At 48.5% G+C, this 15188-nt stretch overlaps 1 protein-coding gene across 2 annotated transcripts in view; it reads right to left on the bottom strand.

The window, feature by feature from the left end:
• INPP5A (inositol polyphosphate-5-phosphatase A) overlaps window positions 1-14543 on the bottom strand; it is a 184192-nt gene extending 169649 nt beyond the window's left edge. Inside the window, exon 1 of one of the 2 annotated variants that reach the window (XM_051801198.1) lies at window positions 14341-14543. In XM_051801198.1, the coding sequence (XP_051657158.1) occupies window positions 14341-14415 (75 nt within the window). In that variant the 5' untranslated portion in view covers window positions 14416-14543. The remainder of the gene's footprint in view (window positions 1-14340) is intronic. The other variant, XM_051801199.1, reaches the window with a different exon arrangement.
• Between the last annotated feature and the right edge of the window lie 645 nt (window positions 14544-15188).

Here is a 15188-nt window from a genome sequence, read left to right as displayed (position 1 = left end):
CACCCACAAACAAACCCAACCATTTGCTGGGCTCCTCTTCAGACCATGCTCATCTCTGAGCAGCCCCTCTGGTCCCGAGTCAGGGCAGGTGACAGGAGGTATTCCACTCGATCCGTGCACCCAACACCATGGGAACTAATGGGCAGGTTGGCACATTAATTTAAGTGCCAAACAAACCACATGCACAGTGTGGTCACTCTGCTGATAGTGCAGCATCCCCTGAAGTAATCACACTTCTATTCCCAGTTACATTATTTAAGCAAAACCCATCACGTTATTAGAAAGCGCAGCAAAGTTGTAGAGCAGGCTCTCCAAATCCAACACACACATTGCCAGCACCTACAGCTCTGCTCACCCAGCACACAGCAGTTACTTCAGGTGCCCAGACATTTAAATGAGCTCTGTTAACGCCACGTCCTTTGGTATTTGCTTTGCACATTTTCCACAAGGTACAATACTTGCTATACTCCAGGTTCAGTATCAGGTACTGAATTTTAGGAAGGTTTTACAAACAGTTTGTTTTCCCATACTGACACCTTGTCTCCAAAGTATACATTATAATTCACACTGCATTTGTACTGCAAATTGTACTTGTCATGGGGCTCTCCAGGCACCACAAGCTCAATTAATCACAAATATTAACTTAGTTCAGTTGCTGCTCCTGTTTTGAGAACTCTAAACATCCAGTACATCTTACAATATACTACAGAAATATTTATGCAACACGGCTTCAGAAATGAGAATTTCCATTTTATCCATATTTGAAGCACAGGCAATGATTAAAGGAGGAGAAAAAGTGTAAGACAGACAGAAGAGCACTGCTCCAAGAAAACTCATTGCCTTGCAGTCTGGGTTACCCTTCCCAACACAGATGAGGGCTAAAAGGATTGAAGAGCTTCACCACTTCTCTAGTAACACACATGAAACACAGTTCACCAGGGCAGTATTTACTGTGACCTGTTCACAGTTTCTTCAAGTTGTCAGATCCAATCCCTTTCAAAATATAGAAAACTCCACAATGTAAACCCCCAAACAAAACACTAAAAACACCTCTGAAAAAAAAAAAAAAGCAACCCCAAAAACAACCCTTACACAACTAACCACAACCAAGCTGCATTTCTAAACTCTGAACATAAACTCCTAACACCCTGCTCACCGATGTACATGGAGAAGACACCTCACAACAGGACCTCCTGGCACCAGTCCCTTGGTGCAGCTGGAGCCATCCTAAGCTGTGGGTGCAATGCCTCAGCAAAAGGCTCTGACAGACAAATTCTGGGTTCCAAGGCAGGGAGCAGTGCTCGGGTCGGGGCTATTTCTGCACATCTCAGACCACTGCAGCACCCCTCACCATCAGTCCCAGCCCCACTCAGCCCGACAGGAACTGTGACCAAAGAAACCTGTAACTCCAAGTGTTTTCCGAACTAAGAGGTCTGTAGTATTTAATCGAGGCAGTGTTTAACAGCTCTACCAATCACCCTAAGATACAAGGCAAGCAGCCCCTGTAGCTACTTTTTATGACTTCCCATAGCCTACTTGGTTTATTATAAAGGCCAGTTTGCCCATAGATCACTTGGTTCAGGGACCAGAGGGAAGATGTTACAGGCTCACAGAACTTGGCCAAAGGCAGCACCGCAACAAGAAAGCAGACATACTTCCCCCTCATCCATCCAGCTCACCCTCCGCCTCTGGAGGAAGCCAAGCAGTGTGTCACCTTCCCAGGAACAGGAGAGGGCCACTGTTCTATGAAAAGGTAAATGACTCTAGAGTAGGCTGAGCTGTGAGAAGAGCTCTGATCCAAAGGTCTCAGTAATGCAAACACAGAACTCAAATCAGCACTTTCAAAACAGAAGATACAAAATCAAGTGCTTTGGGAGGAAAACAGCTTCTAACCTCTCTTTGCAGAGGTCTGAACAACATCTATTTCCAAAATTACTCAGAGAATGCCATCTGAATTCATGGTTACTTAAATTATTTGAAAAAAGCACAGATTTGTCTCCCATGGTAAGTCACAGCTAATGCTTAGAGAGACATGGAAAAGTCATCTGAAGTAAAACCCCCAATTCCAAATGTGGTTTTAGCAAATTTACCTGTTGTATTTTCACATTATGATTTGTTTATGCTCTACAGAAGATACTCTTGCACAATCCCACAGTTATTTTAAGGGATGTCAGATTATACTTACAGTGATATACATCAGGTTGGGCACATGAATCAAAGGGATACGCTGCCCTAAACAACATAGGAAGGCCATGAATACCCCTCATCTACAACCACTGACACCGTACACCTGTCTTTTTCTACCTTAAAATATGTACTAAGGGAAAAATATCCTTTTTAGGCAAGGAAAAGTATGAAAAATGAAACAAAACACATGGAATAGTCTAATAAACTGTCTCTGTGAATGTCACATTTCAGAAACACTATTGGAAATTCCTACATTAACAAACAACTTCAGAAGTTTCCCCACTTCTTTATATACTCATTTAACAAAAACAATCAGTTCACGGATTTAATTAAGAGGTTTTGGAAGAAGTGCTGTGAAGACAAAGTAAGAGTTTCAGTTCTGCTGAGATCTCCAGATAACATCCTCACATTTTTCAACAAATTAAAATACCACCTTCTGAAAATGCAGAGCAGCTGGAGGAATCTCTCTCTAGGATGCATGAAGTGTCAGTGTCTGCACAGTTCCAGGAAACACAGTTAAAGTGCTGTCTAATATATTCTCCAGTTCTCAGCAAAAGCTCTAAGGAACATGACCCAAGCATCTCCAGACTCCTGAGCAGAGCCAGCTTTTCACCAAGGCTGAGGCAGATTCACTACTGGTTTATTCTTGTATTTGGAAGAAAAAACAGTAACAACATTCCTGCCAAGTATGAAGCTACTTAACATTCACTTTTAACTGTTTGGGGATTTGGGAGTTTTGGGTTTTGTTTGGGTTTGTTTCTTGGTTGTGTTTTATTTGTTTGTTTTGGTGGGGTTTTTTGTTTTGTTTTTTGTTTGTTTGGTGTTTTTTGTGGGTTTTTTTCTTTTGTTTGTTTGTTTGTTGTTGGGTTTTGTTTGGTTGGTTTTGGTTGGGTTTTTTGTTGGGGTTTTTTTTGTGTTGTTTTTGGGTTTGGTTTTTTTGTTTTGTTTTGTTTTTGGGTTTGGGTTTTTTTTTTAAAAAACTGTCTATTATCCAGGACATTCATTAGTACTTTGGTATTTGTGTGACATCCCAGAGAGATGGCTGCAGTTCTGGATAGGAATGCTGGCCATCCTCCTCTGCTCCAGTCCCTGTCCCTGCTTCTGGGTCTCATCGCAGGGGTGAACCTGAAAGTCAGAAACTATTCAGAACCAAGTACTCGTGCATTTATGGTGTGTAGCAAACAGGGTCCCTCCATCACTCCATCTCCAGGACACAGCCCCGCACAGGCTTTCAGAAAAAACCCTGCCCAGCACCTTGAGCAGCAGATGAGACACAGACTCTTCCAACAAAAAATTCACACAGCTGCAAAACTGCTTCCTGTTTGTAGAAAGGGGACAGGGAGATGCAGAGACATATCCATGGCCTCAAGAGGCCTCTCCTTCCTTTATGACCCAGAGCATCCTTCAGACTCGCCCAAGCTGCCTGTGCTGTTCCCTGCTCCAATAGGGCAACTCACTCCCCGTGAAATCTCCTGAATTCAAGCTGTGGCCCCAATACCCCATCCCCAGAGGGCTGTGCCCCCTCCCCAGAGCACCCACACCCAGAATCTCACCGTGGCAGGGAGAAAGGAGCCAGCCAGCCCCAGGACACAAATGCAGGTTGGGCAACCCTACTGAGCCAAGTCTGGAATTCTCTGCAGAGGGAAGGGTCTAAACCTGCCCTGCTGCTGGAGGCAAAGGCATCAGGCGAGCCTGGTCCTGCTGAGGGAGGGGAGCCAAGCCCTGTTCCACAAATCTGCAGCTCTGGACACAGCCCCTTGGATCCACAGCTCCTAGGACACTAGGCCCAGGAGAGCTTTACAGTGCTGGAAGAAGCTCTGGCTGTGCCAGGTGAATGATTGCAAATGTGAATAGCAGGTCACCCTGCTGTATGTGACCAGGGGATTGAACAAAAACATACAGAAGAGAAGTGCCTTTTTTTTTTTCTTTTGCACTATGACAACATCTCTTCCCAGTTCTCAGCGCAGTTCTTTGGACCAATCATGCTTCGAGTAACAAACAGCAATACTGCAAACACAGTAGTAGATAAAACAGAAACATGCCAGTGAAGCAGCCACTCTGTTATTGAATCACTTTCCATCTCATGCCTCTGCTGCTGCTTCATTTGGGGTAAATACTACATTCATTAGCTGCCACTGAACCCTGAGGATCCACTGCCCTTACTGTCTCAGGCACTTGGAATGGTCTTCTGGCTCCTTCCCACTTCTGAAGTAACTGGGAACAGCATATTTATTTTCTACTGAAATGTCAACAGAAAAGCAAACAAACAAAACCCATCAGAACTGTGAGCCTGACTTGGAGACTCCAATTCCCACACACTAATAGGACATGATGAAGCTTTCACAAGATTTAGAGACTTTATAAGCTGACAGACAACATGCATGTTTTTCCTCAAGTTTTCAGGAAAGCATGCACACGTTCCAGCTCCTGGACCACAGTCACTATGCAAAACATCTGGAAATGGTCTGTGTCTGTAACAGAAAAGCAGATAAAAATGGGATGAGGATTTGCCAAAAGAAGTTGAACAAAGAAGTAGGCAGTCAGCCTCAGCAAGTGCTGGAAAGCAATGGGCAATGGCATCAGCAATTAAAAAAAAAAAAAAGGAAAAAATGTATAATGCCTGGCTGTCACAAAGTCTGGCTGAGGTTGGGAAGGAGTTCTGGAGGTCTGACCCCTGCTCAAGCAAGGTCACCCAGTCAGCTGCCCAGGACCATGTCCAGACAGCTTCCAAGCACCTCCAAGGATGGACGTACCACAAACTCTCTAGCGTTTCCTTAGGGACCTTTCTTGCACTGCTCTGAATGTAGCATAAAGCAAATCCCTTACCTGTTTAATATGGATTTTCATTATACACTGAATGTTCACAGAAGTGCATTATTTTTAAGAAACACAAGCAAGTCTTGTACCAACATTCACCTACTTATCAAGGGTATCTCCCTTCACCTGGCTGACAGCTCTGTCTACAAGAACAAGTAGATCCACACAACATTAATACAACTTAGGAAAAAGTAGGAAAGGAACTACAGATCTTCATTTGTTGAGATAAGTAAAAGATTCACAGCGGTCATAAATCACAAATACTTTAACATTTAGTAAGGACAGCTGAAGGGAAGAGGCTTTGCTTCCTTTTTGCTAAAATGCTGTCCCACAAGACAAATGAGATCTGGCTGCAGAGCCCTGTGAGCAGCCGAGCTGGGATCAGGCCTGTCCTCCCAGCCCAGAAAAACAGCACTGCCAGTTCATGAAAACAAACTAGCTTTAGCAGAAGATTTTTGGGTCACATCCAGTTCTCTGAAGTGAGTGGGTTTGTCCTATCATATTGTTCCACCCAGTTCTTGACTCCTTCATGTGCCTGGCAGCATTTGTAATTAAAAATAAATTAAAACAAAACAAAACAACCCCAAACAGTTCTTCCATTTCTTTCTCCAATAAAAAGCACGATAGGAATTCTAGACCAACACTTTCACTTTGAACAGCTGGTTTTAAAAACTGTTTTGAATGGTGAGGTCAGGGACACAAATACCCAATGCTTTTGTCAAAGGGAACCTCCTTTGCGCAAATCTGCTGCACTGCTGGACCCGACGACAGCTGTCTGCCCAAGAGTGCACAGAAAGGTCTTCACTGCTCAGACTGTTCGAGAAAAGCACAAATTCTCTCCCTAAATAAGCAAGAATTCTGAAATAATTAAAACAGAGCCAATGCTAGCTGATGGTACTTAATGAATTCAGAATTCTCCCAAGTAATTTTTGTACAATTTCTTTGCATGTTTGCTTGACACACAAACAAATACTGACTGCCACAGAGTTCAGCATATAGTTCTGAGCTGTTCCTATGGGAAAACTAGTTTTGCTTTTCCCACTGGGATTGGTAAAGCCTCTAAAATTAGAGAGTTTGCCACACCAGGAAAAACAAAACACTTCAAAACAAGCTCCCATGGCATCACTTAAAAAGTTTTAAGGAAAGAATTCATGGGCTCCCAAAGCCCATGTGCCACTCACTGCTCACCCACTGCAGTGCCAGGAGTGCCACCAGCCCAGCACAGAGCTGCTCCAAGGAGCCCAGCCATTAACACCCAGTGCCTTGATGACACATTCAAGGACAATTAAAAAAATAAATCTCTTTTCAAGAACAAGGTGGAAACTGGAAAATTAGGAGCAAACATGTAGAGGCAGCTCTACCTCAGCAAAGTAAAACAAACAGGTTTTGGATACGGTGTGTTCCCATGGTACCCAATGCCCACGATCGGCCACTCCTGCACCGTGTGAGTGAAGCCTCATACCCAGAGCTGAATGTTCTAGAGAAGGTGACGTTATCCACATCCTGTAAACAGTCTCTGCAAGCCTCACCAAAGCACAGACCCACAGGAGCATCCTTCCCTGCTTTTACTTACTCCCCTAACTAAAGAGAGACTTGTAAAGCCTGTCTGAAGAGCTGGTCTTGCCATTCATTTGAGCCTGTGCCAGCCAAGGAGCCGCTTGCTGAGCAGGAGGCTCACAGAGCTCAGATTAACTGAGCCTTTGTTTAGCCAGGAACTTCTCCATAACCAAACGTGGTGCATGCCCATACAGGCTCGTGCTGCAGACTGTACACGGTGCTCCTCTGCCTTCCTCGAGCTAAAGGGGAAAGAATGAGTCCTCGCCCTGGCTCTCGCCCACGGCCAGCACGGTCCGTTCCCCGACAGTTCTCCCCTCACACAGCCTGATCCAGTGCAGAGTTGTGCTCCCAGCTCACCTGCCATCACAGCTGCCCACCACACCAGCTTCAGAATCTCCATAGCATCCTTCCAAAATCCTCCCATGTTTGGCAGGAGAACCAGGACGCCATGTTCGCAGCTTGCCCCAAGCACAGGAATACCTCTGGTGGCAATTGGAAGGGCAGTTGTCCGGAGAACATGCTGCCACTTCCTTGGGGTCACGCAGGATGTCTGTGGCTTAACGCAAACTGAGCCCCATTCCCAGAGCCCAGTCCAGCATTCCCACCATTAACCACCATTCCTCCTGGAACATACCTTTTGTCCTGAAGCAGTTATTTTTCTCTCCAGGTTGTTTTGAGGGATGGATGGTGCTGTACAGCACAGGCACACAGTCCCTCTCTGAACTGTGGTTATGGCATCCTGTACAGCGATCTGCAGCCACAAGTTCTGCAATCCAACACTATGGATTCCAAATTTGAGCCTAATTTAACACAATGTGCTTTGAGTTGCAAAGAAAAAAACCCAAACCACCTGGTTCCAGCACTATTCAGTGCACTATCCCCGGGCATGCCTGAAAGGAGCAGCAACGCAGCTTTTCTGCACGTGCATCGGCAAACCAGCCCAAACCAACATTTTTTTAGTTCTGGCTTTCAAAGACTGAGCAAACGTGTGATGTGACCAAATGCCATGCTTCCAACACTTCTGGAGCTGTCAGTGATCCACAAGCAGCAGACAATCCCAGGCTGTGGATGGTGGAGAGCTGGCCGGCCAGCTTTGGCCCCAAGCATGGACATGGGAAGCGGGCAAACACAAAACCACGTGTTTGTCTTAGAAACAAGAGCACGTGTGTGTGCACAAGAGATCAGGGTTTCTCCTCCTTCAGCAGTAGCTTATCCAAAAGCTTTGGCTGAGCAGAACCCCTGGTTGGATGGCCAATCACTGCCCAGCCCAGGGAGACACAGCAGGGAGCCCTGCATACCCTTGTGTCACCCACGGCCTCCTTTCAACTCCTGGGCTTTTCCGTCCCTGCTACAATTGTACGTGACATTAAAGCCTCTCCTGACTAGAGCTTCTGACTGTGAACTCTATTAGAAAAGAAACAGAGGTGAAACTATAGGAAACCGAGGAGATGGAAAAGGCAGGGACAGCAGGATTTGGCAAGGAATATAGGCAGGAGAGCTCTTCACCGACTGAAAAACAGCACAAGGAAAGATCAGAAGCTGTTTCACTGAGGACAAATGAAAACCTGAAGGGAAAGTCCTTCCAGTCACAAGGCACAAGTGAAAGGAAAGCTCTCCGTGTTGGAGTTTGGCACTTGTAACCACATCCCTGGGCTGCAAGTCCCACCTCAAATTACAGCCTAGAGGTCTCAGTGCTACAGGCTGGTAAACACTCAGTGTCAGTGCCAGTAAACAGCCCCTGGGAGCTGCTGAACCCCTGTGTGAGGTACCTGCACCACAAGAGAACCTGCTGCGCTGTCACAGGGTTTTAATTGCTTTCCTTAGCTCTAATGTTCTGCTTTCAAGAATATTATCTATTACAGCTGACTGACTCACAAAGACAAGTGCTTAACAACTTGAAGACATTAATGAAAACCATCAATTATATCTGACTTCAAATATCATATAGGAGCAATGATCACTTTTGTTTGCTGTCAATAACTGCTTTAATTTCAATCTTTGTCAATAATAGGGAAAGTGTTAAAAATTAAAGCGATTAAATAGAACATTTACATTTAAAAATGATGTACAAATAATGATAGTAGCGCTAAGAGTGTCAAATAACTACTACACACTATTGGAAGAAAAGCAGTAAAAGTAACGTTTTTCTTTTAATACTCACTATTCCCCAGAATGATGATTATTGTGCTTAATGTGACCTTTCCCACAATATCAAATAACACATTTCCCTGGAAGTTTCATCAGGGGAAGATGTCACTTCAGTAATAAAGATGCCAAAAGGATGCTAAATGACTCCGAGAGGCCATTCAAGCAGCCACCAAAGACATAGAGTCCTGTTTTTCTGTGACCACTTCCTGTTCTTCACCAAGAGAGTGAAAGAAGATGGTTAGAAAATAAAGTATTAACCTACACTAACTTAGAGGTATTTTGAGAACTTCCACATACTAAAAGCATGTCACTGGCTCGTGGTCACACCTGTCTGCCTTTTTCCTTTTTTTCCAATTTAAGCTAAGAGTTCAGGGGCAGAGGACAAGGCAAAGTTACAACTAGAGCAGCCGGTCTTCTGCAGGGGTGGAGGAGACACCTCCCTGAGGTTTGTCTTTCAAGGTGCCTCAATCACTTGCTTTCCTCTTCCTACACAGATGCCAAGGCATGGTGTGTTGGTCTGCCCTGGGGGAGAGGAAACTTTGGAGTTTAACCTGGTGGAATCTCCTCTTTGACAGAGAAGAAGGTGCGTTCAGGGCAGCCACACTCACCTTCCTGGTGGTTGTCTGAGGTGCACACAAAACTCCAAATGAAAAGCCTCCTTTTTTAAGTGACACCCTCGATTTAAATCATAAATGAGGAGTAAGGGGAGAGCTTTCAGAAGAGCTGAGTACACATGGTACAAAAAGGGAAAGAAAGCATTTGAGGTAAAAGAGGAAATAATCTGCAGGGTGTGGAAGACATATGTTGAAATAAATAACAGAAAAAGGAAAAGAGAAAAAGTAAGTAAAAACCAGATCAGCCTTTTATGAAAAATCATGAAATCTGAGAGCTTGACTAGTATTATTCTGTGTCTTTGAAGTCAAATTCTATGGTAAGAAAACTGATGATGAAAACTTTGGAACAGGAATAAAACCTTTAAAATATGGTCTACTGCTCACCCAAGTTAATAAACTATCAGATCCTTATGCAAGGCTTTCTTCCTATGGTATCCTACTCACATTGCATGATTTCATATTTAAATATGAAATAAAATAGGAAATAAATCCTTTTAAACCATCACACTGATACACTGGCAATTCATGGAAAGCCAGCAACCTGTAAAATGCCAACTCTACCTATTATAAAACCACATTAACAGAAAGCTGTAATTATATAATGCACTTTGCCACTATTACTTCCTCAGGTTCTGTGTGCTCTTGCTGTCAGTGATAACACATAATCAAAAGGAAAAGATGGGCTACATGATAATCCTCTGAGCATCCTTAAGGGAGGCTAAACACTGTACCAGCTCCTAACAGAAACTCTTTTGCTCAGAGAATTGTAAAACTATCTGCTAAGAAGAAAAAACGCTGGGTTTTTTGTTAAAGTTGATTTTTTAAGCATATAAACCCCATCTTGGAGCAGACCCCCACCCTCTGTGCTGCCTGTACTGTTGCTGCTCCAGTCATCTTCAGTAAATCAGAAAAGAGCTTTAAATCTTACAAGTACATGGACGCCCAACATCATGTCCCTGCTTTACTGCGCGGCTGCTTTGAGTCTTGCTCCCCATTTATACTTAAAGGGCTTTGCTTTACAGCCCATGCTCAGCTGTCACTGACTACACCTCGTGGGCTGCAGGTGAAGGGCTGGTGGTGAGCAGGACACGTGCAGCCTCCACACGCAAAGCGCCCCTGGACCACAGCATGCAGCTCTCAGTAGGGGCACTGGTGACCAGTAACTCCACCAGCATATGGCTGGTGTGTGCCCTTAGCCCATGGTGGGGATGCCAAGAGCTGGATTACTTGGAAGCTGACACCCAGGGAGCTATAAAATCAGGGTGAGCGTTTAGATCCACTCTGAGCAGGGCTGACACTGACCTTGGCAAATTGTGCAATCGCAAGCGCGTCCCTCGCTGTCCATGTTGGACACTATCACCTACCTAAAGACCAAACGAAGCAAGAGCTACAAACAGGTACCAGCCTACAGCTCTTTCAAAGCACAGGTACCAGCAGCTGCTTGTTGTACCAGGACACCTGGAAAGGCACCTCAGTAACAGGCCAGCTCGGGCACTGTTGCTGGTGCAGCTCCATCGTACGGCCGATCCCAACAGCTGCCCCACACCCCCCCCCAGCTCATCCTCTAGTGCAGAAGTAGAAGACAATCAGCAGTGAAGGATTTTTCAAACCAAAACCCTTTTCACAGCAGCAGATGAAGGGCATGCAAAGCCCAAGCTGTTCCACAGCCAGGTATCACCGTGTTGGGCCACCACTCAGCTTTGTTAGGTTGCACATCTGGGTCAACAGCCACATCCTGCTGGCCATGCCATATCAACAACATCATGCTCAAGATAAAACAGATTTGGATCCCTCATTTATTAATTTTTTTTTTTTCAAACACTGCTAAAGGTAACAAAACAGCTTCCTCCTCCCCATCATCACTTTCATGTAGCTCAAGAAGTTTTGGGCAGTCCCAAGTTCTGGTCTACCTCAAAATTTCACCTCCTGCACAGGGGGTTTAGAATGGAGTAAAACAAGAGTCTCCTGAAATAGAGCATAAATGTGAGCATAGCAGAAAACTGTAATAAAAGTGTTTACATGAGATTCTGCCACAGAAAATACTGTTCCATAGCCTTCCCACACCAGCTACTCACTACTCATTCCCAGGTGTTTGTCCCAGGGAAAAGAAGCAGCATTAAGCCATTTAAAGTAACTGAAGAGAATGAAGAGGATACAGCAGATTGTAACAATACCTGGGACATTAAAGTAATTAAACCCTGGTACAGCAAAAGCAGTGCAGTGCCAGGCAGATGAATGCTGTGCCCACCATGGCACTCGGCTCATCGCAAGGTACATGTGAAATTTTGTCAGTGCAGACAAAGGAAGCAAGGAAACAGGGAGGGAGAGAAACAGGGAAAGGCTCAGATCACAAGTTTGGGTTGGAAGGGATCTTAAAGATCATTTAGTTGAATTGCCCTGCCACGGGCAGGGGCATCAGAGGAGGGTGAATAGAGAAAGGGACCCCGGGGTAGCCTGAACTCCATCTGTTGTTACTGCATATACTGTGATAAAAACAATAAATGTTTCCATAGTTAGAAAGCATTAAATGCTTAAGTAAACATGAATGTACCAAAAATCATACACATTCATATTCATGAGATGCACATGTTCATGAAACTTGAAAGAGTATTTACAGATCTAATACTGTATTAACATTTTTAATGAAGCAGCAGAATTAAGCTAACCCAGTGCAGTCCCTCTTCACTGTTCATGTTTATTCATGAGCTCCCAGGTCACCACTGCAACAGGTAATTAGTGGATGTGGATACCTGGCAGAAGTAAACTGGTGTGTTATCATAACCTGCTTTTGGCAACTAGAGAGTAAAAAAAAAAAAAAAAAAGGCAATTTTCCCCTCTTTGCAAAAGTACAGACAGATCAGCAACACCAGTGATTTAGGAAAGACTGTCCCACCCAGACAAACCTGGATGTTTTAAGTTGTTCTTCTATAAAATGAAACGCAAATCAGTTCACTGCCTCACAGCCCTGCTCAGGCTGCTTCGAACACACAGAGATGGGTCAGTGCAGAGCCAGCAAGGGTTCCCTGGGTGGAAGGGGGGCAGGAGTCCCACCGTGCAGGGCCAGCCCCGTCACCAGAGCCTGCTGACAGTAGCCCTTTACAGGATCACCTGGCCTGGAACTCCAGGTAGGAATGCTTCCCAGAGGACTTTGGTCAGTGGTGGATGGGATCCTGGAGCATGAGGTGGCAGGACTGTGTTAGTGCAGGATGCCCAGCCCAACCATCCCAACTGCTCAGCATTCCTGCACTACCTTGTGGCAGCTCACACCCTTACACTGCCCAGAGATCGGGCAACACTGGAGTAAAAGTGTAGTGTTTAATTAAAATATGTATCACCAACTGAAATTTTAAATGGGAAATGGAAAACGTGGGTTAAAGGAACGGCCCAGCTCAGGCGCAGTCTATCAAAGCAGGAGTCCTTGTTCATGACTGAAGTCACTCCAGGTCACAGCAGAAAAACATATTCCTCGACTGCACAGGAAGGGCCCAGCAAGGAGCAGACACCTGAAGCCCCAACACACAGCTCAAGAGCCGAGTTCCCAAGCCCAGCTAATGTCATCTTTCCTGTGCCTGAACTGCACCAACAGAACTCCAGAAGCCGGGCCAGGCAGCCTCCAGTCCCAACTCCAACAGCTGCACACCAGGAGCACAAACACAGACCTTCAGATCAGCCTTCCAATTTCCCAACCTGCAGTGGAACTGATCTAAATGAGCCTGGTTTTGTTGCTGTGGAAAACTAATTTTTTCACGGCAAGGGCTGGCCAGAGCTGAAAAGTGTTCCCTCCAGAACAGCGCACAGCCAGCACACTCGAGGAACACACAGAGCCTCGAATACTAACAGGGAACAACCAGGAAATGGCTCGGTCTGACAGCCCGGGATCCCTACAGTGACAGTACTCCGAAGTGCCCGCTCTGTCACGGCACGAAAGCACGAAAGCACTTAGAACTGAAGCGCTGGCCTCGATGGCAGGGACGGTGAGACGGAGCAGGACACACGGCAGGAATCACCTGCCAAAACCCCACTAAACCCACATGAGGTCACTTACACACAGACACTGCACACGTCCAAAGCCACAACCACGACAATTACTATGGAATGAGTATTTTCACAGCGTTCACTTAATATGGACACATTTAACTGTACAACTGTGGTGATAACTGTAAAAGTTTACTGAACTTGGAGAAAAGATGATCTGCATACTTCGACCACAGCTGTTTAAATCAAAGTGTGAACTTCAGGGCAGCCTTTAAAGCAATGTAAAAGCAAAGCAGACTTTGAAGAACACACAAAAAAACCCCTTGGTTACTGTACCTCAACACTCTATGTGCCGGGCTAGCTCACAGCAAAGCCTGTCCTAACACACGGCAAGAGCAACACACAGCATGAGTCTGGACCTAATTCTCCGCCAGATGTGCGCGGCTTTACAACCAGCACATCCCTGGAAACGCTCCCGTCGTTTGGGACATGTGGGACATGTCAGCATCGCTCAGGCCCAGGGGGCTTCGCCACTGCCTTCAGCGGAGCCCGACGGATCCCGGGGAGCAGCCCCGGGGGTTCGGGAGCCCGGAGATACTCCTCAGCATCTGCCTCCGTTCACAAGCGAGCCTTCCTCCCTGGGTTCAGCTGTGCTCCCGTCTTACTTGCAGCAGCGAGAAATGCTCCCGAGGTTTTGCCCGAAAACACTACGCGGAACAGAAATTGTGCTGCATTTTCGTGACACCGCCGCCGGTAGCCGGGGAGGAGCGCCCGGAGGCGGGCAGGGCGCGGCGGAGCCCCCGGACCTTGCGGGCAGTGTCACCCCGCGAGTCCCCCGGCGACGGGCACATGGCACGGGCGCTCCCGCCGCCCCGGGCGCTCCCGCGGCTCTGCCGCCGCCCCGCGCCCCCCGCCCCGGGCTCCGGCAGAGCCTCCCACCCCCGGGCAGCGCCGGGACACGGCCGGAACGGCTGCCGGGACCCCCAGCGCGGGGTCGGGCGGCCCCGGAGCCCCCGCTCCCCCCGGCCCCCGCGGTACTCACGTCGTCAAAGAGGGAGCCGACGTTGGCGGTGACCAGGAGCACCCCGGCGCCGGCCGCCGCCGCCTTCCCCGCCATGGCGCGGGCGGAAGCGCGGCCGGGAGCGGCGGCGCTGCGGGGAGCCCGGGGGCGGGCGCGGGGCGCTGCGGCGAGCGGGGCGCCGGGCCCGCCCCGTCAGCGCGGCGAGAGCTCCCGGGGCGGGCAGCCCGCGGACATCCGCGCCCCGCGGGGCCGCGGCTCAGCGCTCGCCCGCCGCCGCTGCCGCCGCCGCGCTGCTGTTGCTGCTGCCGGGACGGCTCCCGCCGGCGGAGGCTGGCGCCGGGCCGCGGCGCATGGCAGGGCGGCGGTGCCGGCGGGGCGGTGCGGGCCGTGCGGGCTCGGCGGTACCGGTGGCGGTGGCGGTGCCGGGCGGGTCCGGGCGCTCCGCGGGGCCGCCGCCGCTCCGGCTGTGCGGGCGGGCGGGCGCGCCGGGATAGCGCTCTGCGCGCGCGACGTCACGGCCGCCCCGCGCCGCTCTTAAAAGGGCAACGCCACCCGCGGGGGAGGGTGGGGGAATACACACACAGCCGGCGGCGCTGTCCCGCGGCCCCGCTGTCCCCGCTGTCCCCGCGGGACGGGACACGGCTCGGGAGGACACGACTCGGCTCGGCACTGCGGCCGGTCCCTGAGCGCCGGGCGGGGCCGCCGGTCCCCCAGCTGCGCGGAGTACCCGGCGCTGCCCGGCCGGGCCGGGGCGGGGCGGGCGCTGCCACCCGCGGGAGCCCCGCACACCCCAGGGCCCGCGGCCCCTCCGCGCAGCCCGCGGTGTCCCCGGGGTCGCCCCCGGCGTCGCCCCCGGCGGTGCCACCCCC

This window comes from Manacus candei, unplaced genomic scaffold (assembly GCF_025592945.1).
Source record: "Manacus candei isolate 608988 ecotype Guabito, Panama unplaced genomic scaffold, ASM2559294v1 h1tg000050l, whole genome shotgun sequence".
Classification (NCBI taxonomy): domain Eukaryota; kingdom Metazoa; phylum Chordata; class Aves; order Passeriformes; family Pipridae; genus Manacus; species Manacus candei.
Note: the sequence above shows the minus strand (reverse complement) of the source record. Positions and strands in the feature narration are given on the sequence as shown.